The following is a 27733-nucleotide window of genomic DNA, read 5'->3' as shown; positions in this document are numbered from 1 at the left end:
CTTTTCAAAGGACTTTTCTAGTGTCGTCTTCGTTTTGAAATGCAGCAAACTTTAATAAAAACAGCAGCAGGATTTTTATGTGTAAAGAATGTTTTATTGTTAAGTATGCTATATTTTTAAGATAAGAAATTTTCGTTGTATACCAACAAGGTTATAAAGAAATAAAGAAATTACAGTCTGAATTTCTCGGGATGAAAAGAACGAATAGTTTTACTCAAGCAATAATAAAAATACTTCCTCTTATAACGCCCTATTATTAATATTACCTTACAAGGACCCGTTAAATCATTTGTTCTTGTTTTTTGGGCCTTTGTCTTTCTATTTCTACTAGGGCCCGATTAATGTTAGGGAGAAATAATCAGGCCCTTACCAGAGTTATATGAATTTTTCCACTCGGGCCGCCGATGAAATTAGCTCGATTACGAGCGGCTCGTCAACGACACTCTCGCTCGTCCCGCTTTCGTTAAGAAACCGATCACTCGGGAGTATCTTATAGCCGTATCACACTAGCGACTCGCGACTGCGGCTGCGATTGCGATTGCGATTGCGACTCTTCCTCGACCAATCAGAAAGCAGCGACTCGCGGCTGCGACTCGCGACTATCGTTTGGACGGCTGTCCATTTTTCGAGTCGCAGCCGCAGTCGCAACCAATCACAGAACTCCGTATAATCACGTGACCCGTTCGTCAGAATCACATTTATTTAACAGTATGTAGAAGTCGGTGATCATTAGAATAAGGTTATGTCTAGTGTTGTTTTATGTGCTACATATTTTTTTTTTAAACGTCGAAACAATTTAATAAAGAGATAGATTATTATTTAGTAGATCTCGTAGAATGTAAACCTGGGATTGTTGTTCTCTGGGATTGTGACGTGTGACAGTATGTTAACGTTATTTAGCCGCAGCCGCGATCGCCAATCGCAAGTGTGATTGGAAAACAAGAAATCGCAGTCGCAGTCGCAGCCGCGAGTCGCTAGTGTGATACGGTCTTTGCGCGGGGGTGAAAGTGAAGGTGGTGAATAAATTGCCCGCTGATTCTTTACCAATCCTTTAATTGTTCATATATTGTTTGCTGGGAGGGATTTACAGGTGTACATTAAATGGGACTGTAACATCTATGCGCGTGACCCTTTGCGGGCGCAGTCGAGTTGCGTGAGTCTGTAAATGATAAATCACATATATATATATGCAGGATGAAGCGCCTAAAATAGACCACCTGAATAACTATGAAAATATGCGAGATAGGAAGAAATGTTGAGTTGCAAGAAGTTGCAGGGTTTTAAGTGACGCATCGCGTAGCGATATTTATCGGAAAGATTTTCTTACTCGCTTAATTTTTTCGAGATTGCTTAATTCTCTTTGAAAATTTCTCGAGATCTTTCCTGAGGTATTTATGAAAAACTGCCAATTTTTTCAATATTTAGCTTACGAAGATATTTCGGTAACTGTTTGTAAGAAAAAAGTGGTATTGGACTTTTTTGCTCCATTCGGTCCCAAAAATATGATGTTGCAATATGGTGTCGTAACTTTTGTTAACTTGATGATCCTTAGAAATTTCAAAATATTCTCGAGACCAAATGGAGTAAGAAGGTCTGGCACAGCGCTTTCTCTCCCGACAAATAGTCGCCGAGATATCGTGAGCCAAATGCTGACAAAGTTAGCAGCAGGTTCCCTCGCGCATCTCAAAAAATATTAGACGAATGAAAGAATGTTTTTCGGGCAAGAGTTGGTCAAATTGATCGGTAGAGAAAGGTGATCAAATAAAACAGCGAGAATTCCTGTTTGAAAACAATTCATGATGCCCTTCCTGCGACGCCTTCGATGACGCTGCTCAAGGTCATACCAGTACTGCTATGCGACGCGTCTCGCTTAAAACCCCGCAGCTTTTGCATTCAACGTTTTTCCTATTTTCTAAGTTGTCCGAGCGGCCCGTTTTAGGCGCCCGCTCTGTGTATATTTATATTTATATATATGTGTATATGCATTCGATATAGCATTCTTCTTAATTAACCACTTACAATAATCGGTAGACTCCGCTTCTACACACACGGTCGACAGATATACAAAACATCGTATCGTACAAAATAGTAGCAGTAGTATCACTATCAATTTCGTTCCAGCAGACGAGCCGCTACGCACGGTACAGCCGCCGCGCCTCGTTTCCTCGGCGGTGTTTATTCGCCGAGGCGCTTCGACCTCCGTCCTCTCTCTCTCTCTCTCTCTCTCTCTCTCTCTTGGGAGAGACCCCGAAGAGAGAACAAACGCATTCGCGCGGCTAGGGAAATTAATAAACTGGTCATGGTCCTTTGTTTCAGTGCCGTCGTTACGCACCCGGATAGAGTTTGTCTCTCCCTCTCCCTCTCTCTCTCTCTCTCTCTCTATACAAATTCATCAGGCAGCCCGTTGTTATCCGTACTCGCGAGTACGTTCGCGGTACTTGCGAATACCTGCCGGGCGAGACTGCTGAGACAGCGCGCGCTTTGTTGCAGCTCGAGAAAGCGCGCGCGAACATCGCGGCCTCTTCGGTCCGTCGAGAGGCGATCAACTGGAAAATTCGATGTGTGCACTGGTATCGTTACTAAGACGATAAAAATACCGTACGTAGCGCGCGCAGGTGGTTAGATAGATAGGTAGATAGATAAGATAGATGATAGATAAATAGATAGATATAGAGAGAGAGTCCATCAGCCGAAACGGAAATCGGGAAGGGTGAAAGGTAGAACTCCGGTCTCGTATGTACAGAGTGACACGATCTCGCATCTTTCAAAATATACACGTGTATATATATATATATATATATATATATGTATTTATATCAGGGAGGGGGGATAGAAACGAACAGGTGTCGCACAAGGGAAGCGCATCCTCGCTTTGTCTCGCGCTCGTTGCCGGGGAGGCGCAATGACACGTCCGAGAAATTAGCGCGCGGGCCTCTCTGCGAGTCTCTCGCTCTTTTCGTTCTTGCTTTTGCCGAGAGAGCGAGTCTCTCTCTCTCTCTCTCTCGAAAAAATAGCGACGTACTCTCTTTCTGTACATCTTCCGCGATGCTTCTCCTTCCCGCCACTCGTGCCTCTCGAAACGTCAGTGCGACAGAGTCATTTCACGCCAAAGTAGCCCCTGTGTACGTACGCATGTACAGGGTGTACAAAAAGTACCGGCGCGGCGAAGTATCTCGAAAACTAAGCGTCTTAGGAAAAACTGTTTCAGACAAAAGTTGCGTGGTTTCAAGCGGAACATAAGGAAATTATATCATTTTGTTTACAGGTGACGCCACTTCCGAGATATTCATTGATCATTACTTTTGTCAAAGGGAAATTCCAGTCTTTCATTACATTGTCCTTTTCTGGCAATTAATCTCAACAACTTTTGTCCGAAACATATCTTTCTAAAATGCTCAGTTTTCGAGATATTCCGCCGTGCCGGTACTTTCTGCACACCCTGTATGTATATCGTATACCTTGAAGAATTTTCGCTCGAGTACGTAGCTTTTGTACTGTAGTGTAAATCGTCGGTGACGAAGCGCGAGCGGGGGAGATGGACGACACATGGTGCGGGGGGAGGATGGCGGGGGGGATGAGGGGGTCGGCGAGCGAAAATGAAACTCAAAAGGGACAAACAGGCGGGGCACGTTGTACTATGATCCAAGTTTTATTAAACAAATTAAATACAAAAGATTTTCTGTTGCTTGCTGTATACGCGTGATAGTCGAATATCTCGGGGTTATAAATAATTAAAACAACAGAACGAAGCGTACAGTATATGTATGTATAAATAAAAAAAGAGAAAAAAAGGAGGGAAAGAGGTGCGGGTCCGTCTTGAATTTGCACTCGTTGAACAGCGAACACTCTCTCTCTCTCTCTCTCTCTCCCCTCCCTCCCCCTCCTTGGCGCACGCAGTCGCGCTGCTTTCTCTCGCGAGGGGGCCAAATTTCGTTTCGCTTTGTCTCCTGAGGGGAAGAAGACTCTCGCGCGACTCGACGCTGAATTTGCATCGCTACTCCGCCGAGAATCCCGTTCTTCGCGCTCGCGAGATGCACGGAGAGAAAGAGAGAGTGAGAGAGAGAGCGCGCCGATGAAAATTGATGAAAAGTCCTCGGCAGTCCGTCGGAAAAGTCGTAAATGCGTAAACATGGAATGACGTGGAGCCTGGCACGCGGCTACGATCGCGCAGGACGGCGCAAGGCTGGCGAGACGAGCGCGAAGATAAAACTCGATCTGCGATCGGAAATGGAGAGGAGGGACGGAGTGAGAGAGAGAGAGAGAGAGAGAGAGAGAGAGGGAGGGAGGAGGAAGAAGAAAACGATTCGGGCGGGTTCTCTTTTTTTTTTCCGGTTTTCTTTTGATGCTGCATTACGAAGAACCTTAATTTATCTGGTAGATACGCTTAAAAATCTCCTCGGGAACGCTGGATATTAATATTCAAAGGTCGTTAGGATATGTACAAAGAGATATAATATGAATACGCGAAATATATATGCATATATACATATACATATATATCGGATCTCCCGTCCCGAAGGACCGAGCTGAATCGCGTTCCCTCCCGCTCCTTCGGGATCACCGGACACTACTGGTCGAAGAGAGTAACACAGTCTTCGTGGATCATTCGAGATTGGTCTTTCGATGATAAGAAGGAAACGAGCGGTGAACAGTCGAGAGAGAGGAGGGGAGAAATGAATGGGGGAGAACGACGACGACGACGACGACGCGCGCGTGGATCTCGCTTCTTTCCGCGATGGTCGGACGTGGAAGGCATGCCGCGAGGAGAGGGGGGGGTATAAGTGTCGCGAAGAGACGAACTCTGGAATGTAATTCACGCTAAAGATCCGAGTATCCGGAGAAGCACTGTGTTGACTCTCGATACTCTCTCTCTCTCTCTCTTTCTCTCATGTTCACGCATACTCCTCATTCTCTCTCTTACTCTAACGCTCTCCCTCTCGCTCTCTCTCTCTCTCTCTCTTTTTTCCTTCGCATACTCGGCAATCGCAAAAACGGTGCCTGGGTAATTAGGCCCTCTTTGCTATCGCGTACGCGAATTAGTCTCTAATACTTGCGAAAGGACTCGAGTCTCGCATAAGGAACGCGCGCGGCAACGCGCTTTGTTTCGATACGGTTTGGACTCGCGCTCTTCTCTTCCGGGCGCAATTTGAGACGCGGTCGATGCCGGCCGCGACTCGACTTCCACCGAGATGCGTCTTGATATCTGGGAGAATTAACTTCCGCCGAACTGCGTCTGCGAACTCGCGCGAGAATTAACCGCCATGTGAGAATTCATTCCGCCGGAGTGCGTCTGAAACTTTGTCTGAAAATTAATCTCCCCCGATGCGCGCGACTCCCGAGAGTTAAGCTCCCGCGGCGAGAGGGGGGCAACGAATTCCTCCGGATCGACCGCGTTCCAAACTGCAAATCGGGAAAGAGAGCAGACTAAATGTCGGAGCCGAATGGACACGCGCGCACACGCACACACACACACACACATACACACACACACACACACAATACACATGAGAATAAATCTACGATAATAAAATCGCTTTTCTCTCCCTTCCCCTCTTTCTCTCTCTCTCTTTCGCATCGACTTATGAAGTAGCGAAGAACTCTGTCTCTCGTTCTTCTTCTTTCGCTTCTTTCGCCCTCGCCCTCGAATTCTACGCGATACGACCTGAAGAAGTTTCCGTCGCGCATCGCGGACGACGCAATTAAAAACTAAAAGTACCGAGATATCGATAAAAGACAACGAAAAATACTAAACTGATGATGACGACGTAGTGAACTAAAGATTGAAACTAGAAGAGGGGGGAAACTAACTTACTTGCGAGTTAAAATCCGTCAAGTGTTTCGTAAAAAGAAAGTGGTCCGAACGAACGGGTACAGTCTGCGGTGACGCGTTTGCGAGAAAAGGAAAAAGCAATTGTCTCGTAACCTCCTCCTCCTCCTCCTCTGAGCAGTTCGTCCTCGAGAAGTGACCGGCTTGCAGGCGATTACGTTAAAATCCGGCAACGAAAGCCGAGGGTAAGTAAAACCGCCGGCTTGCGGCTCGTAAAATCCGAATAATCGTTCGTGAATCTGAGCGGGGAGCGAATCGGGCGAATCCGTCTCTCGTAAAAGCAAGGCGCTTAAAAAACAAAAGTGTGATTAAATCGCTGAATCGGCGAAGATATCAAGTCTGTAAAAACGATCGTGTCGCGTGTCTCCGCTTTTTCCTTTTCCTTCGTCTTCTTCTTTTTTCTCCGGATCTCGATAAAGAGGCGCGAAGGTGTCTGTCTCTTTTTCTCTTCTTTCCGTCTAGAGTTCTCTAAATCTGCGCGCAGTGTCGGCCGGGCGGGAGAGAGGGAAGGAGGGAGGGAGGGAGGGAGGGAGGGCTGGACACGAGAGATGCTCTCTGAACGCACTCGTCGACGTTTCGCGCTTAATATTTCCCCTCCCTCCGCGGGGTACCTTTCCTCTCTCTCTCTCTCTCGTCGTCCCTCCTCCGACCGCCGCCGCCATCGCTGCTGCTGCACGCTAAACGCTAAGTAACGCTACGTTATTTACACCAACTTACGCTCTATTACGGGACGCGCACGCTAGGTGCGCGTTCGCCTATCTATTATATATTACAGGACACGCCGTCGCTCGTACTTTCTCTGGCGGACACACGCGGTTTATAATTATATATATATATGTATATATGTATATATATATATATAACATCTTTGGACTCGGTTTTATTACACATCTATAGAGAATATTACGATCGTTCTCTCCTCCTATTCACCTCTTTCTCCTCTCCCTCCTCCTCGATCTCACGCTCCTCTCGGCGGCCTTGGGAACTCGCGCGCGCGCGCGCGCCTATTATCAGACCCGCCCCGAGAAGCGTTCCCTCAGTCTGATTAGAAGGACAAAAACGGAAAAAGAAAAGACGAGAGAGAAGAGAAGCAAGTACCCTCCTACCGTCTCTGCCTCGTACATCCTCGGGAACCGGCCGGGCTCTCTCTCTCTCTCTCTCTCTCTCTCTCTCTCTCTCTCTCTCTCTCTCTCTCTCTCTCTCTCTCTCTCTCTCTCTCTCTCTCTCTCTCTCGCTGGCCGCTCGTCGCTTTCCATCCAGTGCCGGTTGAACGGTGCGCATTGTACAAATAACCTCTTCCTCGACGCTTGAGATTCTCAACGGCGCGCCGTCGTGTGTTGGGAGCGGGTGGTGTAGGCGGGCTGGGGGGAGACTATTGGAAGACAAGCGCGCTCTCCGGGTAAATAAGAATTTTTAAAAACGCCTCTCCTCGCGGCAGTGGCGACGTCGAAGAGAAAGTGGGTTTCGCCCACACGCGCGAAATTGGCCCGCGCGGCGCTCGCGGAGAGCGAAGGGAGGACACAGAGTGGCGGTGATGGTGGTGGCGATGATAAGGTGGTGGTCGACGTGTGTAACGATCGTTGAACACACACATATACACACACATACACACACCGTTTCGGGAACGCTACGTGTTGGGCGCGAAACAACGACCTGGGAGTCCTCGCCCTCGTCCTCAACCCTGGGTGCCCGGTGCCTCGGGGGTGCAAGACGACGTAGTCGGAGAGGGAGCGACTCTCCCCTCCTCTGGTCCGCGCGGGGAGAAAACGGTCCCGACGCAATTAGCTAAACCGGGCAAAGCGACAGAGATTCGGCGTGACTGTGTGTCTGTCTGTGTGTATGCGCGCACGCGCGCGCGTGTGTGTGTATGTGTGTGTGTGTGTGTGTGTGGGCCGCTTAGACCGCCGACACTTGGGCGTCCTCGTCATCTGCAACAGTTCAGAATTGCATTTTAGAGAGTGGCAAGTTTGAGGGCGCGCGTGGCAATCTGTACAAGCGCGAGGGACTCTGCGAACTCGCAACGCGCGCGTTCCTCGCGCTTCGTTCGGCAGGATCAGGAGAAACGTGCAGGGGGGAGGGGGGGGGGGGAAGAAGAAGACTGGTCGAATCGACGCGACGGTGGACGTTTCGGGAGTCCCTCGCGTAGAAAATCAGAGTCGCTTCCCGACGAACGGAGAGCCAACTCTGAAGACGTGTCGATGATATCCGATCAATCTTTTCCCTCCAGAGTGTCGCTGGAAGTGGAGGATCCGCACGGCAGAGAGTCGCGGGAAAAATCAGATCAAGCTGTCGTATAATGTAATATTAAAAAGAAAGAAAGAAAAAAATAGGAGAAAAAGATGGCTCCATGCACTGGATACTAGAGAAAGCGGCTTATATATGTACAGTCGATGCTCATTCCCTTACAATTTTACGGGTTAGAGTTTCTCGTTTAATGCGATGCCTAATAAGAGAGAAACGCACCGAGTGCGTTTCTCCGGCTAAAAAAGGAAAAAAGTCTAATTGCTCTTCAAAAGAGGCCGCTTCGAGAAATCTCCTCTCTCTCTCTCTCTCTCTCTCTCTCTCTCTCTCTCTCTCTCTCTCTCTCTCTCTCTCTCTCTCTCCCTCCCTCTCTCTCTCCCTCTCTCTCTCTCACTCACTCACTCACTCACTCACTCACTCACTCACTCACTCACTCACTCACTCACTCACTCGGGAACAATCCCGACGCGAACGAGAAAAATGCGGCAGTACAGAACGATGACGTGCGACAAGTAATGCAAGCAAGCAAGACTCCATGCCGCGGCAAAAGGTGAATAATTACGGAATCAAACCGCGTATACACAGGGTGAGCCACCTAAAACTGACCACTTTGAAAATATGCAAGATAGGAAAAAATGTTAAAATACAGAAGCTGCAGGGATTTAAGTGAGACGCTATTTTTTATTTTGTCATCTTTTTCTTCCAATTAATGAGCAATTCTTGTTTGAAATATTTTTCTATTCGTCTGATATTTTTTGAGATATTTAAGAAGAACTTGCCAACTTCATCAACTTTTGGCAACTCACAATATCTCAGCAGTTGTTTGTCGGAAGAAAAGCGCTGCTAGACTTTTATATTCTATGTAGTCTCAAAAATATGCTGTTACAATATTGCCTTAACTCTTGACTTGAGGGGACCTTTGGAAATTTCAAAATCATCATGTTAACAAAAGTCAGGGTACTAAATTTCCCTTAAAGGTCTCAAGAAATATTGGGCAAGTAAAAAAATGTTCCCGACAAAAGCTGTTCAGATCGTTAATTGGTAGAAAAAAGGTGATAAAGTAAAAAGTGGGAGTTTCCACTCGAAAAATTCAAAGTGACTTTTCTGTGACCTTGATGACGCTGTTCAAGGTCAAACTATTGCTACGTCACTTAAAACCCTGCAACCTCTGCATTTAACATTTTTTCCTATCTTGCATATTTTCAAAGTGGCCCCGTTTTACGTGCCTCACCCTGTATATACAGGGTGTTCATTTGAAAACCTTCCAGCTAATTATCTCGAAAACTATGAAAGATATTAAAAAAGCTAAAACACGTGTTCCATGATTTCGAAGGGGGAAGAGAATGACATTATCAGCTTTATATTTGGAGGGCATTTTCAAGGTCAGTTCAAGGTCAACTTAATGTTTTAAAATAGAAAGCCCAATTTTCTATTATATCTTCTTTTTCCACCAATTAATTTGAACAACTCTTGTCTGAAACATTTTTTTGTCTGCCTAATATTTTTTGGATTTTTTGGAAATATTTAAGAAAAACTTGGTAACTTTTTCAACATTTAACTTACAATATCTCACTAACTATTCGTCGCAAACAAAAGATAGTATTAGACTTTTTTTACTTTGTTTACTATCAAGAATATGTTACTATAATAGTGCCCTAACTTTTGTTAATTCAATAATTTTGAAATTTCCAAAGGTCGATAAGTTAACAAAAGTTAGGGCACTATTATAATAATATATTCTTGATAGCAAATAAAGTAAAAAAGTCTAATACCATTTTTTCTTTCGACGAATAGTTAGCGGGATATCGTAAGTTAAATGTCGAAAAAGTTACCAAGTTTCCCTTGAATATTCCCAAAAAGTATTAGGCAAGTAAAAAAACGTTTCACACAAAAGTTGCTAAAATTAATTGGTAGAAAACGAAGGTATAATAAAAAATTGGGCTTTCTATTTTGAAACATTAAGTTGACCTTGAACTGACCTTGAAAATGCCCTCCAAATACAAAACTGACAATTCCACCCTCTTTCCCCTTCGAAATCATGGAACACGTGTTTTAGCTTTTTTTAATATCTTTCATAGCTTTCGAGATAATTAGCTGGAAAGTTTTCAAATGAACACCCACCCTGTAATCTGACATACACGTACATACATACAAACACACACACACACGCGCGCACACACATACACAGCAACATGTCAATGCAACATTCGACGCTGGGCAAGCCAGTGGGGTGTGGATGCGATGAGCGACTAGCAACACAAATATTGACTCGACGCAGTCGAGGTGCACATTCACGCGAGCGCGCTAAACACGCACGGTGATGATATCGCGGCAGCGGTGGCGGGGGGGGGGGGAGGGAGAGGGGGCCCGATTCGATGCACCAGCTCTCCACACGGCGTAAACAACAGACGCTTGGTTAATTAACACGTGAACAACAGAGTATTTACAGTGCGTACGGAATGACCAGAGAGAATTTCTCACCGACACCGTCGGCGGCGGCGAGAGATCGTTTACAATGCCGCCGCTGTGTTCGCGATTACGTGCGTGCGTGTGCAAGGCTGGCGTTCGAGATTGCGTTACGAAGAGAGATGCACGATAGCAGCTCGATGATCTCTCCGGTTATTGTTCTCGCCAAGGTTCGCGCAAGGTGATCAAAGCTCGGTGGACGATCTAAACGAAGCCTTGACTCGCGTCGCGTGATTGCTCAACGCAACGGTGGAGACCGGTTCGGATAAAAGGCGATTGAAACACGTCGAAGGTCGGTTTGCGGGGTGAACTTTGGGTCCTGGCTTGCGGAAAGGCCTCGATCTCGCGCCCCGCCAATTCGGGAGATCGATCTGGGGGAAGCATCAACGCCCGTTTCTCCTTGAAACTTGAAACTCTATTCCGCCCAGCCGAAGGTTCAATCGACCTCGAAATGGCTGAACTAACCGAGACTGCAGCTTCCGTAAGCGACCGAGGACGCTTTAGCCACTCTCGATGAAAACACACGCACGATGAAGAGCGTTCCGCTGAAAGGAGTGAAGAAAAATTGTCCGATGAGCGAGAGTGTTGCAATCACGCTTGTGAGGTCTGCTGTTCACAGCTGCATTTTCTCAGCTACCTCGCAAGCTCGTTCTCCTCTCTTCCCCCCCCCTCTCTCTCCCTCTCTCTGCCAGCAAACGCGCGCAGAATACGAGTCTGCCTGATTTTCCGAGGGCGGACGATGCAGCTGCGAAGAACAGACCCGCAGAGTCGCGAAAGTGACCTTCGCGCTCTCGAGCGACGGAGATGATGAGCGGCGGTGACGAGAGCTGCAAAGAAGAATCAACACTCTTCGCCGTGCGTGAACGTTAACGACGCGAGCGTAAAAGCCTCGACGAGCCGAAGTGTGGTAAAGTGTGAGGGTGAGGTGGTGGTGGTGGTGGTGGTGTGTGAGCTGTGTAAACGGTAGCGATTTGGTTACATGTAGTACCATCTTCGTGATCGGTGCGATAAGTGACCCCCTCGTGGCTGTTAGCACGACCGAGTCTGTGCAATCTCGCCATCTGTTGCGCGACTTTGTACGCCGGTGGTTGACGGCACTGCGGCCCGCTACTCATGCCGGGTCGCATCGTTGTGATCGACGGGATGTTGCCCGCCGCCATGGCGCTCATCGTCGTCGTCATTATCGTCGTGGTGCCCGCTCCGGGCGGCAGCGGGGCTGGCATCCCTAGGCCCATGCTTACTCCTCCTAATCCCATAGAACCTGAAAACCCTCGACTCACTCCATCTCTCTTTCTCTGTCTCCCCTCTCAGTCCGCCTCCGCGCCGCGCTCAACTCTCCTCCTCATTATCATCCTCCTCGTTATCATCATCATCATCATCATCATCATCATCATCATCATCATCATCAGCCGCCAGCGAAAGCGATTCGCGGACGCCAGGCGATGTGCTAACCGAGCGCTTTATGCGATCAACTCATTAGCGAGCAGTGTCCCACTCGTGGTTCCTTTTCTTTATTTTCTTTTTTTTTCAATGAAATCACTCGCGATTAGCATATAATTTCGCTTTTATTCTCACTCTGACCACGTATTTAATCTCGGATACTTAAAACTCTAGTCTCCATTTCTTCCGCGGCTTTTTGTTCCCGGCGGCTAATTTCCACGAACTTCTATAGTGTAACTAGACTGTTAACTCCCTTATATACTGTAGCACAAAATTGACCTCAAAACGTATGTATTACATAAGGGAATCAAACATCTGCGCATGCGTGAATTGGAGTCCACAAGGAGAGGGGGTACATGTAAGCAATATGGCAGCACATCCAATTAGAAGGAATGTGTTTTGATTCAACCAATCAGACGTGAATGTCGGACACCAGGACGGTATATACTTTTCGGGGTCATGTATTGAGTCGGAGTTAGCAGTCCAGTTATACTATAGAAGTCTGTGCTAATTTCTCAGCTACATCCGAACCCTCGCAAGGGAAAATAATTTCGAGATCTCTAGAACTTTACAGGCCGGATATTTGCATGGCGGGTGTGTTTTAATTTCCAATTTCGAGTTGGTGAGCCGAAAAAAAATAATTCTCAAAATATCCCCGAGCTCTCGAGGAGATAAACAAACCGACCTCGTGAAAAAGACCCGTGAACCACTCACTGCGGTCCCCAATGGGTTGACACCGCGCGTCCTGCCCGTACGCTCCGTGAGAGACTCTGCAACTCGTCAGGACATCGTCGACAGAGGAAAGTCGCGAGCGACCGGGCAAGATAAACAAAGTGCGGAGGCAATCGCGCTCGCTTAACGACCCGCCGAGAGACCCGCGACGCGCAGCTCTAGAAGAGAAAACCGCAAGAGGCGCGCTCGGCCGCCATGGCCGCCTCGCCGCGAAACCTCGACACCCAAGAGAGGAAAGAAGCGCAAGGCACGAGTATACCATATTTCACGCAGTTAGTACCCTGAAAAGGAACGCTCGGCTGTCTCCGTTAATACCGTAGGACACGCACGCACACGCGCAAAGAATGCAGCGTGCTTCCGAAGCGTGCAGCTGCGACGCTTCGGAACGCCCAAGAGAGAAGCGAACGTCCACGTCGTCCTTGTCGCTGTCGTGCGCTTGTTCATCAGCACGTCGACTGCTCCGCGTTTCGATGCTGAAGTCTGGACAAAGATGCGCTAGGTAACCCTTAATACACCAAGGCTTTTGGATCGACGTTGCTCACCAAGCGGGGGTCCTCACAGGACCCCGTCGTTTTTCCGGAGTTCTTCAATTGTTTGACACAGATTATGTCACTCGAGCTTTGTTGGCGAGAAATTGTGACGTAACTACAACAGTGCACCAAAACTTGGTCCTTGGGTTCGTCAGAGGACCTTTTGGTATATTAAGGGTTAACTGCGTTTCACGGTGCCTGCAAATCAGGGGTACCACCCACGGGCCATCAAAAGTTGTCGGATTGTGTAAAGTGTAACTTCAAGTTTTTCGTTGCCGATCGTCCTGTCAAACAGTAGCGACATAGGAACGCATTGAAAAATCTCAAATTGCTCATTGCACAATCCAACGTTTCAGGAGGAGACACATTTTCAAGTCTACGGACGAATCCTTTAGTCCGTAGTCACTGTGAATTAATTCCTCGGCCAGGATTTCTCATTTCTTACTCGAGGGAGGAGAGAGACAAGCAGGAGCCAACGCAGGCGGGCGGAAAGTATAAAGATAATTGCAGACGCGTTTAAATCGATTAATTGGGTGTCTGCAGTCGAGTCAACTTCTTGAAGTTGTAATACTTGTATTAGGTGTATAAATTAATTCTCGACCTTTCTGGCATAATTTTGATTCTGTATTCTTCCGAGCTTCTTTAAATGTATAGAAATAACCGGTCGAATGACTCCCAGTTCTTCAGCAAGCTTCTTTTGCGTCTGACAAGGATTCTCGTCGAGTGCTTCTCTGTCAATTCCTCATCTTTGTCAATTTTTTGTGGTTGTCCAAGGCGTCCTTCATCCTGGAACCACTTTTTACACGTGCTGTAGGACACAGCATTCTCGCCCAAGGCCGAACAAATTATTTTCTGTGCTTCTGCAGCGTTTTTTCTCTCTCTAAGTTGGAATGCGAAAGGAGTCTCAGATACTTCTTTTCGAACGACATTGCTTTTACTGCTGTTTTTTGAGGTTATGTCAATAGCACCATCGATTACAGCTCGTTTTAAAGCTCAGAGATGGCGCTTTAAAACCACTATTTGACGGGAAAAAAATTCGATTTGAACCGGTGGTGTGGCCAATTTAATGTAGGAGCCGAGGATTAATTTATACACCTAATAGAATTTCGACAGCAATTCGCAGGCGTGAAAAGCTACTTGTGCAATTTTCGTACACGCTAGCGCTGGGTCTCACTCGTCTCCCTTCTACCTTGAAGCTAACAAGTCTCACAAATACTCGATGACCCGCGGGCACCCTCAATACTCAATCTATCATGCGTTTCGTTGGAAAATTAGATCGGGAAATTAGACCCCGCGAGAATTATCAGGGTCAACCCGTGGCAGTCAACGTGCCAATTAACGACACGGACGATGACGAGCGTGTCGTTAATTGGAGCGAGAATCAACGCTGCCCAAAGCAGCCGCCAATACTAGCGGCAGGCATACGCACACTCACACACACACACACACACACACACACACCCCCCCCCCGAGTCCTCAAGTAATAAGCGGCTCAAGTTGCGTAAAGATGCTACGGAAGAGACGACGGCCAGGATTAATAATATCCATTAGCTACTGTCTATCATCTACTAATCATACTCGCGAAACGCACTCCAGCTCCCCAGTCCTTGCATGCGTCACACGCACACGCACACACACACACACACACACTGCGCTCGCAATCGTCAAGGTAGCGGTGGTGTATAGAGTCGCGAATACCGGGAATGCCTTCCCTCCAAGCAAGGTGTGAGCGGCTGAATGCAGGCCGAGACGATGCAAAAGGCGGGTGAGAAGAGCAGGCAAGAGAGACAGTCGCGGACTCACCTTGAGGAGTCGGGGGTTGGTGGTGGTGATGATGATGATGATGGTCGTGATAATGTTGTTGGTTGTGGTGGTGGTGATGGTGATGGTGGTGATGATTGTGGTTGTGATTCTGATCGGCGGGAAGCGGAGGTAACACTGCTACCGCGTGAGGAAACGGAGGCGCTCCGCCCCTTATAACAGACCCTGCACCATACAGAGGCCACATACGATATTTCTCGTCTCGTTTCTCTTCCCTTCCGCTCCTCCTCCTCCTCCTCCTCCTCCTCCTCCTCCCTCTCGTCCGGAGGAGCGCGAGTCGCGGTTGCCGGGGGAAGCGCGCGGCTGAGGAACGCGAGCGACCCGCGCGAGAAATTCCGCGGTAAGCTGCTGCAAGCGAATCTTTGTACGCTGAAGCGCTGGAACCCTCAGAGACTCTCGGAGGAAGCGATTGGTGGAAAGCGCGCGGCTCGGTCGCGCGCGGCTGTTGACGCGGATGAGACGACGAAGAGAGGGCAAAACGCGGGGAGGAAGAACGAAAGCGTGCGGCGCGTGTTGCTGTCGAGGGCTGCGGCTGTGCAGGAAGCTAGCTTCGATTAGTCTGTACACGCGCTCGTGGTATTTACAGTAATATATCACTCGGCGGTTAGCGAGGGCGAGTGGCCATGGGACATACGTGTCTCTCGGCGCTGCAGTTTTGCTCCGGCGAGGTGGCGGACGGGACAAGTGAACGGCGGATGAGAATGATGACGAAGGTCCGGTGAGACGCGCCGGTGAGAAGAATATGGCAATCCATCGAGAACAAGTCGCGAACTCCGTCGCGGCGCGAGACAGCGAGAGAATATGGAGGACCGGCGATTTCGGTCGGCTTGGGTTGCTCGACACCTCGGAGAAGTAAAAGGAGTTTCTTCGGCATGTTTGCAAACTCTAATCACTTTTTCAGTAATTCCTGAACATGTCCTGAGAAGCATATATCTGTATCTCGAGGAATACTCCCGGGAATTTTTGGAAGATAACTTCAGGACACACGATACATACTTTTCCGAGGAACATTTTTCCCGTCGAAGAGATCTCCTTAAATTCGTGCGTTCTCTCTCTTGGGACCGAGCGCGGTCGTCTGTTTTATTTCAATGAGAGATGTTGGATCTGCGAGACATGTTACTAGTGCCCGGGTACCTTCTCTAGGGAATTTTTCTCTCAGGCTGGGAAATTACTTCCGCGGTATCGAGAAACCCAAGGCTCCACCGAACTCGTCAACCCGATCGCGAGTCTCAGGCCGGCGATCGCAGTCAGATCTTCTACGTCCTGAAACGTCTCACGAGCTCAGCCTCGGACATCGACTTCGCGCGTCTGAGGATGACCTCGAGACGACTTCAAATGCAAGATCCGACTGCGGACAGCGCCTCCCCCTCCTTGGTCGATACAATTAACAGTACTATTCACCGAACACACAAAACGACCACGAGCAACCGCAACGACCGTCTGGCAACGTGAGAAGAACAGACAGACAGACAGACAGACAGACAGACAGACAGACAGACAGACAGACAGACAGACAGACAGACAGACAGACAGACAGACAGACAGACACAATGCAAAAAAAGAGAAAAAAATAAAAAAGAAAAGAAGACAAAAACAAGACTGACGTAAAACACAAATCGCACAGCGAATGAGTGTGAAGAAGAGAGCAAACGCGATTGATGAACCCGCGAAGACTACATACACTCGCGGCTTCTCTTTATCCGCGGACGTCGCGGCAGACTCTCTCTCTCTCTCTCTCTCTCTCTCTCTCTCTCTCTTCCCCCCCCCTCTCTCTCTCGTTCTCTCCTTTCTGCGTCGCATCGGAAGAAACTACTGTTTCTACTCAACTACTACGGTCTACGGGTCGGGCAAAGAGGAATGATAACACGAGCATACTTGGCCATAATCTCTCTCTCACACCCTCTCTCTCTCTCACACACCCTCTCTCTCTCTCTCTCTCTCTCTCTCTCTCTCTCTCTCTCTCTCTCTCTCTCTCTCTCTCTCTCTCGCGCGCGCGCTTCAAGTCTCAGTTGCTCGTTGCTGATGCGTGTTGCTACGTACCTTGCATAGCGGAGTGCCGTCTTTGCGGTGGCGGTGGGCTGCCGCCCGCTTCCACGCTGCTCCCGCTGTGGCTGTCCAGCTGAGTGCTATGACCACTGTCACTGCTCGTCACCGAACCTACGCACACGTCCCCAAGACACTTCCATCACTACACGTTCCAGCCGGGATTCGCGCCCTCACGCGAGATCGCTAAACATCGCTATCGCCTACACTCGCGGGTCTAACACTAGTCTCGTCCCCCCCCTCCCCCCTCTCGTTGTCTACCTCTCCACCAGTACGTTCTCGCCCTCTTAATCATTTGCTTTTCTTCTCTCTCTCTCTCTCTCTCTCTCTCTCTCTCTCTCTCTCTCTCTCTCTCTCTCACTCTCTCTCTCACTCTCCACACAAACACACACACGCACATACTCGAGCAAACTGACGAGAACCTAAACGTCAGGCTTGTCGCCGCTGATCGCTTCGCCTTCCCTGCTCTTCCGCGAATGTCCGCGTTTCGCCGCCGCAGGCGAGGCTCGGCGAGTTTCACGGCTCGAACGTGAAGGTCGCGAAAAGGTAACTGGCCAGGACACCTAGCAGACTCCCCAGGATACGACGGCGGGGGATGTCGAGTGAGAGTCGGTACTCGAACGTGTTCGAATTCTTTCAGGGCTGAAGGTCGCCGCGGATACCTCCGTGCTCGCGGGCACGGATACGGTATTTGAGAGTACTGAGGTTAGGTGAGACGCGCGACTGGTCCGTATGTCCCATGGTGCGAGGGCTCTCCGAGTCGAAGCCGCGCTTGGTTCTTGGGTTGGGTGTACGAGAGGTGTTCGTGATGAGTCGTGTTCTGATCGGAAAGAAAAGCTCGCGCTACAGTAGTCGGCGCAACAAGATGCGTGTGTCCTGTGTGTGTCTGTGTGTCCTTGTGTGTATGAATCAACTAAACAACATGGAACACTGATGAATTGCGTAAACGGCGGTGCAGCGTGCATAATAATGAGATTCCTTGTTGCGAGACCTGACCAGTGTGTACGTAACGAGCAATGAAGGTGCGTGAATGGTGCGTCGCGAGATGCGTGTCTACCAAGATTCATATCTGCTCGACACTTCGCAATCTCTGTCGCGATGTCCAATACGATCCAGAGAGACCAAGTGAAAAGCTGTTAAGGTAGTACCGCAAAATGTAAAACAGCTCGCGGCCTTGAAGTCCACTCGGACGGAACGACCCTTCCGCTGTGACATCGGCGCGGTATCCGTCATGTGGCATTTCGGAAAATTCCAATTCAAACAGATGTCTCGGACGAATGAAAGTTTATGACTTATCTCTTTCGATTGTAAAACAAGCGGGCAAGACTGAGCGACAATCTTGGGCTGCAACTTGGCGGAGATGGCTCGAGGAGCTTGACCTTGCAGACCTTGAAGTTTCTGCTTTTTAAACGTAGACAATCGAATATAGAATTTATTTATTGTTTACAATTCGTCAGGTTTGCGCGTATCTACACATTATAGTGTGCGATCTTTTTTTTTTAACAGTTTAGTGTTGAAGCAAAAATCGCCCTCTCTCGGCTGATGGCTCACAATAGGCGAATGAATCGGTCCATGATACTCGATGAGTAATGAATGAAAAGCTTAAAATGCAAATTCCACATTTTCCGTGAAAATAAGTTTTCAACGTAAAAACTCAACTGCAAAAGAAGGTTGAAATAAATAGTAGCCATTTTGCATTTAACTCAATGTATCCTTATGACAAACAACAGTAGCATTGTGAACTCAGTGTGTGCTTCAAGCTTAAAAATGCTTCACGAGCCATCTCGTTATCGTCACTTTTACTCAAGCTACAGTCTCTTGAAATTTTGCCTATGTTTCAAACAATAGCTATATCGAGTTAGACTGCCATCTCAATTTCTCGTTAAGTACAGCATTGGTCCGTAGCGGAGACTTTGTAACCAAGACCCACTTCCGCAAATTCGAGTTTCAAGCAAGAACTTGGCCAAACGGCCGTTGCCATGACTTAACGTCATGGTTAAACTTGCATCGCGTTTCACATCGTACTTAATAACTGTGGTTCTTGTCTATACGAGGAAAGCCTCGAAGATTTAATACAGTTTAAGACTTAAGACTAGTTACAATGTTTAATAAGACTTCTCCGTCTTATTAAACATTGTAACTAGTCGAATTCCTCCACGATGGTCGTTTTCTTGCAATTTTCGGTCGTTGATAAGTAAATCTTCAAAGTCTTCATCTTCAAGTGGAAGATAATATATACTTTAAAGCCAAATTTCCCAACAAATTTGTTCCTCACTTTTTGTACAGATTATTTTCTCATCATCTTTCGGTGTTTAACTTCAATCACAGGAAATAAACGACCGAACCGGAGTTTATGGCAATTGTGGAACGGAATATTTCCTTTAAACCAGGCTTGACGAGTTAAACTCCGTCTAAAGTAAATTGTGGAACGGGCCTAATAAATGTCAATGTTAAAGAAATAACGGGTCAAAGAAACGCAAAGTGTGCTCTTAGCAGAACCTCGCCTGCGGAAAGTTGGAGTCTCAGCCAAGTATGGTTTGAGTCTCAACCACCATCGACGTTTAGTTACAAAGTCTCCGCTACGAGTCGCCACCGTCACGAGTTCGTGATACAACTCGATAACAAGTCAGACAGACTATTGAACTTTCCAACTATATCAGTCAGCGAATTTCTTCTCCATTGAATGGGGCAAAATTCAACAGGCTGTAACTGACGACTAATGATAAGAAGATCGCTCGAGAAGCATTTCAAAGCTGTGGTCTCTACTTTCGAGACATTAAGTGCACAACGACGCTGTCGTTTGGTTCTAAGATACATCGAATTAGTTGAGAAATGACGACTGATCAATTTTCAATGTCATCTTTCATCTGAAGTTTCACATTGAAAAATAATTCTTCTTAAAGACGTGACACATACGTCTTGAAGAGGGAACTTTAAGCTAGTTTTTTCATTGTTTAGCGAATGTTGCGCGCGCATCGGTTCGTTCGCTCACTGCAAGCGATCAGAGTTCACGGTCGCGCGACACTTGTAAACATTAACGGGACGTTGTTGACTCAGAAATATGTTTGGAAACCAGACTCCAATCTGCAAAATGCTTCTCGAAGCATCTCATTGTCTTGATTCGTCGCAGAGTTTACAGCTCGTCAGACTGCAGTCTCTCTTCAAGCTCCACTCTCTTCTCGGTCGTGAGAAATAGACAAGTTGCAAATTAATAAACAAATAAAGACAAGTCGCCGATATGTAGTATCAATCGAGTTTAAAATAGCGGGAAAGGCCAACAGAGAAAAAACTCTAAAAAAGAGAAACAGAGCCGTAATGTCATACGACACACAGTGGACGAAAACAGAATGACATTATAAATGATTACACGTTACGAGAGAGAGAATGTCGTCGAGGAACCGCGGTTATTTTCGCACGGTACGCACGGTGAATGATCGATCCGTTCGAATAGACTCCCAGAGCATATACATCGTGGGTGAGGGACAGCATCTCGCTTCAAACCAATTCGTAACGATACATCCGTACTCACCGCTCGTCAAGGTTTTCCTCAGCGGCTGGAGATTGCTTAAGCTAGTTACGCTGCTGCTCTCCGCACTGAGATCGACGGGCGGTGGTAGGCTGGCGGGGGTGTCGCTGTGGGATCGTTCATGCATCGGTACCCTGCTACCGGACCCTACTCTTCTAGGCGCACCTGGACTAGGCTCTAAGCCGCTCGAATGTAACGCCAGTCCGGGCACAGGTAACGGCGGAGGACAGTGTTTCGGTTGGTAGGGTCGTGTCTTGTGAGGATCCGACAGAGCCAGCATCTTCCTCACTGCTTGTGGTGACGCCGCGCCGAATTTGGTACCTGCGGGACACCGTGCGAGCGACCGTGTTATGACAGGGAATCTCTCTGCTTTGCACAGAGCGCTTAGCGACCGCTGACCGACCTTGTATGCTCTTCCTGCCTTCGCTGGTGCTACTGGCGCTGCTGGTGGTAGACAAGGTAGGCGACGGATGCCGCCTCCCCCTGCTACCGCCCAACGGCACCGCGGCAGCGACTGTGACAGCTCCCGCGTGCGGCTCGCAATCGACCGAAAGCTGATGCAGACGTTCCTCGTCCGTGATGACTTTCATGTTGGCGAGGTAGGCCTTCACTCGCCGCACCATTTGTGCCTCTTCGAACATCTTCTTCGGGTTCGGCGCGGCGGTCGATTTCTTGCGCCGCTTCACCGTCGCGGTTTGGCCGCCTGCAAGTCGCGAGATGTTATTGAGTCGAGTCTGGCGAGATTGGTGAGGGTGAGAGCGGGTGCTGAGAGTCACCTTGATTTCCGGTGGTCATTTGGTTGAGGGCGACCATCGCGGAACTCGGAGGTTGCCCGCCTCTTTCCAGCATGGTCAGCAGATCGTAAGGCGAGGAACACATGTTTGTAAGCGTGCGCACTTCCTTCGCGATCATCCGGAGCTTCTCAAAGTTCACCAAACCTTCCACCCTCGAGTCGTTGCCGAGGTTTATGAAGGTCAGGTCCTTCTTCACGACTGGGTAGAAGGGTATCTGAAATGCGTATTTAGCGTACAGAAAGGGCTCGAGAAGCTCACGCAAACTTGACATACAAACGTCGACGACGATCTTTGGTGAGATGAAAGATTTAGACTCACTATCGGTGGCTGCGTTTGTTCAGACGCCACCAGTTGCCGGTACTTGCTCATATTGCGACTGGGATCCATCAGTTCCTGCAGGTCGCTGAACAATCTCTGATACTTGGTTGGCAGTTTTTCCCACGAAGCTCTCAACCTCGAGACCGCGCCATGACCCAGACCCGACACGATCGCGAACATGGAGTTGAAGTTTTTGCACTCCTTGCATTGACCTGTGTGCAGCAGAGAGACGACGCGACGCGTCGTTACAGCACGGAGTAACAGTGGAGAGGGAGGGCGAGAAGGCGTTTAAGACACTTACGTGCTATCTTAATAAATTGCTTTATAATCTTACTGCGCCGCACGAGATTGTGTTCAGAACAAACCTCCGTCACGACCCAGAACATCTCTCGGTTGACTAGTTCCGCGAACTGACTGAGCATAGGCACGCCATACCTGCTCTTCAGGACGAACAAATCGTCCACATACTCCGTGGACTCGATTTGCCTGAAAGACAAGACGTAAAGCGATGGGACACACGTGCTAAAAAGTCACTCTCTTCCGCGTACATTACTACTCAAAAGCTCGCAGCGCGTCCTGTAGTTTCGCGATAAAAACAACCGATCGAGAACAGACATCCGACATGTGCAGAAGAACATGATTTCGCACGAAAACTACAAGGGTCTCCAAACTTTGACGGCGCTAACGTGGACGGCCAATCGTCAATTTTACAAAATAACAACGACGAACTTACAGGGTGAGGCGCTGACGGTATCAGCACACCTCGAGTATCTCCGAGTATTTTCTAAGATATGAAGAAATGCAGGAAGTAAATTGATCCGAGGTTCTTTCTCGATCCTCCTCCTTTCATAGAAACGAGATACTCAAGGTGACGCGATAGTTACACGTAGTACGTGGGCAGAAAGATGTTGCAATATTTCACGCGAATCTCTTTCGGGCCGCATCAGTCTTCGGTCCAGTGGGCGAATTCTCGAGACGGACGCGTCCCGAAAGTCAGAGAAAAAGTGGCGGGCAATCTTTCCATCCGAAAGTGTAGCCTCATATCCGCGCTACTAGAATCCTCGTGGAACAATCACCTGAATATACTAAAGTCTTGTAGGGTCAGCTGTATCGCCACTTCCACTGCGTTCAATTGCAGGAAATGCACCTGCGACTCGCGAATAAGCTCCGGAGCTTGTTCGTCGGCCACCAGAGTCTCGGAAATGCCGTTCGTCTTGAGGTAATACCGGGAGCTCAGCCCGATCCGCTCCGCGAGATTCTGAAGTTGATCCGGTAGCCTACGTTGCTTGATCATACCCCCTTCGCCGACGCTCACCTCCGCCAGAGAGAAGTTGGAACTGCTCTCCGTGATGCCGAACTCCTGGAGCGCGAGCATCACCACTTCGTGCGCCGTGGTCTCCTTGTGAATGAGGAGATACTTGCACGTCTGGTCGGCTTTGTACACCTTGAGCACGTGCTCGGGGTAATCGTTCGCTCTCAGGTCGTCGTAGCAGTAGAGCGACGTGAGGTCCGGATTGCTCTTAGAGTGGTAGAGATTCGTGGTGGTCTGCGCGAGGCCAGTGCCCGGTGGCGTGTGCGGTGGCGCGAGTGGGTCGTCCACGTGCACGCCGTCGTTGATCGTGTTCTTTGGTAGTATATTCATCTTCATGAGCGCCTTCTGCAGCCGTCGCTTCGGCCCAAGAGTCATGAAGCCCTTGTGCTCCTTCTTCGCGTCCTTGCACGGCGAGACGTTGTTGTCGGGTATCAACAACGGCACCCCGCCAATCAGGGGGTTCAACGGATTCACGGGGGTCATGGGGTCGACGTGCGTCGACAATCTGGCGCGTGGGTCCGACTGAAGCCTAGGTATCTCGGGTTTGCTCGCCCTGCCGCGCGATCGCGGTGAGTTGTCCGGTATCTGCAGCATCTCCTTGAACGCGAGCAAGTTAGACTTGACGGTTATACTGAGATGCGTGGAGGCTCTGAGGATGTCGAGGGCCTTTGCGTGATTCACGTGTTCGAAACTCTGTCCGTTCACCTCCAAGATCTGGTCGCCTCGCTTGAGGCCGACGTCCTCAGCCTTGGATTGCTTGTCGACCTTTGAGATGAATATGCCGAAGCCCCTCTCGAAGCCGCCCAGGATGCTGAAGTTCAGCACCTCGTCCCTGTTCGGCCTGGCCAGTGTGACGTTCCGCGTCCTCGCTTTCGCGGCGCAGGCGATATTCAGTAGCCTCTGTTGGCCTTGCATCTTTTCCCGCTCGAGCCCGGTCTCGAACGCCTCCAGAAACTCCATCATCGACGGGTCGGTCTCAAAGTCGGTGAAATGGTTGTTCACCCACAGCAGCACGACGCGAGCCACGCGGTCTCGCACTTGCGCCTGGTCGAACCACTCCAGCAATTGACTCGCGACTAGCAGCGGGTTGTCGATGAACGTTCGATGAGTCAATAAGAAGTCCTCCACATAAGTGGGGTCCGTAATACTGTTCTCCTCGATGAGCTGTAACATCAAACGTTCCGGAGTACCACGGATCACTACGTGACCTCTCCGCGCTGCGCCGTCCAGAGCTCCACGCAGCTCAGTCACGAGGATCACCCTGCCGTTCTCCTCGTGCCGCCTAGTGTTCTCCTCGCCCTGGTGCTGAATCCGAAAGTAATCCGCTTGCGTGACGCAGACGAATTGGCAGTCGTCGCACTTTGTTCTCATGACTCCGCAGTGCAGCAGCCTGTCCATGGTAGGCAAGATACCGAAGCAGTCGCCGAGGCAGAGCTGCTGGATCTCACCGTTGCTCTGCTCCACCTCGACGGCACCGTTAATCAGCACGCTCCAACTGTCGAGCTCCTCCCCGTCGTTCAGCACCACCATACCGGCGCGCTCGACCACGGCGAACACCATCACCGCGCACAGCGCTCTCCTCACGGCCAGAGTCATATTGGTAAAAGCCTTCAACTGTTGCGTGAACTCTAAAAGAGTCTCTATGTCGTCCTCCGTTCTCTCCACCGGGTCCTTCTCCAAGCACTCTCTTACGGGGTCACGAACCGTTAAACTCTGAAACATCGCGACGACATTAGAGTGCGCACGTTTGCGACACAACGTCAAGCAGTCGATCGTCACAAGACCGATACTCACGTCCATACTCTCGGCCAGATCCTCCTCCTCGTCGCTGTCGACGATTGACTCTACGAGACCCGAGAGGTCCACCTCGTCGGGGTCCGCGTCCAATGAGCTTTGTACAGACGTCATGGTGTCAGATCCACTGTACGCTGAACTGGTGTCACTCGAATGACTACTCCTGTTTGACTTCTGGTACAGCTCGGGCCGCCCTGTCAGGCCCTGCGAGAACTGTGGAGAGACATTTTTACAACGTTAGTTACTACTCGGCATTGCTTTTCGCGCGCTCTTCACTCCCCAGAACTCAGAAATTTCGCAATTTGAAACTTTCCGAAGCATCAGGGCAGAAAGAGCGCGAAGCGGATCATCTCTGCTGATCCGCTCCGCTGACGCTGATCCCTCACATGGAAGAAGTGTCTCCCAGCGAGGAGAACACGAAGGGGGAACGGAGTTGCAAATCAGAGGATAATAATAACATCCAGCGAAAATCCGTCGGCCTAACCTGATACTTCCGCATATCCTGACGGTCGTAACGAGCAACGTGTGTCCAAGACTGGCTCTATCACATCACCATGGCTCGCCATCAGAATTTGCGAGCACGGTCTGCGGCGGGGAACCAGCCGACTCGACTCGACTCGACTCGACGAGGTTCCCGTTCGCATCGCGTCGCGTCGACTCGTCGAAGACGACCATGCCTGCATCGCTCCAGGCGACGAGCAAAAACATCGTGGACGCTGCTGCGCGCACTGGCTGGCAGCGTGCGCGCGGAGTAGGAAATACCAGGAATGGGCGTGATTGGGACAGGCTCTAGTCGGCGGTTAGGTTAGGTCGCCGCGGCGGCGACATGACATCGAGCGCACGCACGCACGCGGAGCTTCGGGCACGGCTACTATACGAGAGTACACACACACACACACACACGCGCGCGCGCACACACCGACGCATCATCCGCCCAAACAAAACGCCTATGACGCCTGTCATGTCATCGCAACAACGACGACGGCGAGGGGCGACCGCCTACGCCCGCGCGCTCGCTCGGAGAGCAATTTTCCCGATGAGCGTCCATGAGACGGAGAGAGACGGAGATGGCAGACGTGCTCTTTCAGAGCAGAACCTCGTCCGGAATGAATGCTAGGTTATACACACGAGAGGAGCGCGAGGAGTGCGAGAGCTTGCTCTCGGGAGCAGAACTGGAGATGCAGAGAGGAGAGAAAGGCAGAGAGGGAGGAAGAGGGAGCGAGAGCGAGAGCGAGAGAGAGAGAAAGGGAAAAAGAGCCAAGGCCATTTTGAGTATCTCCGGCAGCAGAGGAACTCACTTGGTACATGCCGAACGCGTCCATCGTGCCGACGGCAGCCTGGTGGTGTCGGTCTCCCTCCCTCCCTCCTCGGCGAGGCACACAATCACGACGGACACGGCGAGCCGTTCGCGGTCACGGACGTCCGCATTTTCCTACGCGTTTCCGTCTCGGCCGCTCGACTTTTCTCCCGCGCCCGTTTTCCTTCGCCGCGTGAGCGAGCGAACAGTCACGACGACTCACGGCCGATATTCTCGCGCAGCCACGCGACGTGCCGCGTGACCCTCTTTGTGCGGGCCGACGCGAGGATCGTGACGCGTGTCGGTCCGTCTCCTCCTCCTCGTCGTCGTCGTCGTCGTCGTCGTCCTCGTCACCGTCGTCGTCGTCACAGCGCGCCGTCAGCTTAGCAGACATAGGACTGCCGCCTCTCTCTCTCGTCCCACCGCCACCCTCGGCCGCGCCGTGCTGCCGCGGCATTCCCTTCGAGAGCGCAGGGTGGTCACGTGACCCCCGCGAGAGCGGCTCCCAGGCCCGTGTCAACGGGGGGCGCACCGGCGGGGGGCACGACGCCGGGCCACCTGTAGCTTCCGCGCGCGCGCGATGCCGCGTTTTTTGAAGGTTTGCCGTCGGAGGAGACGCTGCGGAGTCTCTTCCGCTCGTGAGAATCAGCCGCGGCCGTGGATTACGCGAGAAATTGCTCCTCTCGGCGGAGAGAGATCTCTCTCTCAGGTGAGATCTCTGGCGCGGCAAAGGGTGAATTTTCCGGGTGAATTTCGATTGTATCCCGGTGGGGTTTCTAAACGGGAGGAGTCAATTTGCTTTTTGGATGTAGTTCGACACTCGGCGGATGTTGAATGAGGGAGGACTGGACTTTAGGCAATTTTTCCGAAGCGAGTTCTCTCTCGTCGGAGACGACGAAAGAGAGGGAGACAGGTTTGATCGAATAAAAATGTTGGGTTATGAATTCCGGAGGATACTGTCGAAACTAGATCGCAGAGCCCGTCGATGAGAGGAACGTCGCGGTAAATAGGATGAATGTTGACGTTGAAATTTGATTCGGGAGCAATTAGGAATTCGATTACATTTCGCTCGGAGAACGGCACGGAGATATTGGCTGACAGTTTAATGAAATTTCATTGTCGATACTACAATACATCGGCTGGGAATTCAATTAAATTTCGTTACACCGAGCATGTGTTCCTGTCGGCGGTCGTTTTTTTCGACACGGCCACCGGCGAACATAGATAGGATGTAATTCCGTCTATCGAGATTTCGACGTCATCGCGACTCCGATATTCACAGGCAGGTTTTTCAGTTGTATTAACTCTTGGATATTAACACCAGGATGTTTTTGTTCCCCTCTTAGTATTTTAGGACGGGTGAATTTCTACCCACATTTTCTTATTTTTTATCTTTTTGAATGTACATCGACTATAAATATTTAACAAAATTTTGTGGCAATGTGCAAAACAGCTTTAAATCGTGTACAATTTTTTTGAAGGAAAAATTATAACCTTTCAGTGTAAAAAAAAAAAAGAAAACTTTTATTTGTACATAAATGGCCTAAAATAGTCCTGAACATTATAAATCCTGGCACTGTCGCTGATGTACC

At 49.6% G+C, this 27733-nt stretch overlaps 1 protein-coding gene across 16 annotated transcripts in view; it reads right to left on the bottom strand.

Moving 5' to 3' along the window:
- Positions 1-1036: 1036 nt before the first annotated feature.
- LOC105185384 (rap guanine nucleotide exchange factor 6) overlaps positions 1037-27733 on the bottom strand; it is a 250225-nt gene continuing 223528 nt past the window's right edge. For 3 of the 16 annotated variants that reach the window (XM_025307827.1, XM_025307828.1, XM_025307823.1), the window contains 11 exons: positions 24845-25057; positions 22815-24763; positions 22040-22224; positions 21739-21950; positions 21403-21634; positions 21030-21329; positions 20630-20947; positions 17098-17214; positions 15040-15222; positions 11523-11795; positions 7696-7755 (listed from right to left, as the gene is read on the bottom strand). In XM_025307827.1, coding sequence (XP_025163612.1) covers positions 7724-7755; positions 11523-11795; positions 15040-15222; positions 17098-17214; positions 20630-20947; positions 21030-21329; positions 21403-21634; positions 21739-21950; positions 22040-22224; positions 22815-24763; positions 24845-25057 — 4014 coding nt within the window. In that variant the 3' untranslated portion in view covers positions 7696-7723. Of the gene's footprint in view, positions 7756-11522; positions 11796-15039; positions 15223-17097; positions 17215-20629; positions 20948-21029; positions 21330-21402; positions 21635-21738; positions 21951-22039; positions 22225-22814; positions 24764-24844; positions 25058-25328; positions 25733-26142; positions 26599-27733 lie in introns of those variants that run through there. The other 13 variants (XM_025307829.1, XM_025307830.1, XM_025307817.1 and 10 more) reach the window with 13 other exon arrangements.

Source organism: Harpegnathos saltator, unplaced genomic scaffold (assembly GCF_003227715.2).
Source record: "Harpegnathos saltator strain DR-91 unplaced genomic scaffold, Hsal_v8.6 scaffold128, whole genome shotgun sequence".
Classification (NCBI taxonomy): Eukaryota; Metazoa; Arthropoda; class Insecta; order Hymenoptera; family Formicidae; genus Harpegnathos; species Harpegnathos saltator.
This window is presented reverse-complemented; position numbering and strand designations above follow the sequence as displayed.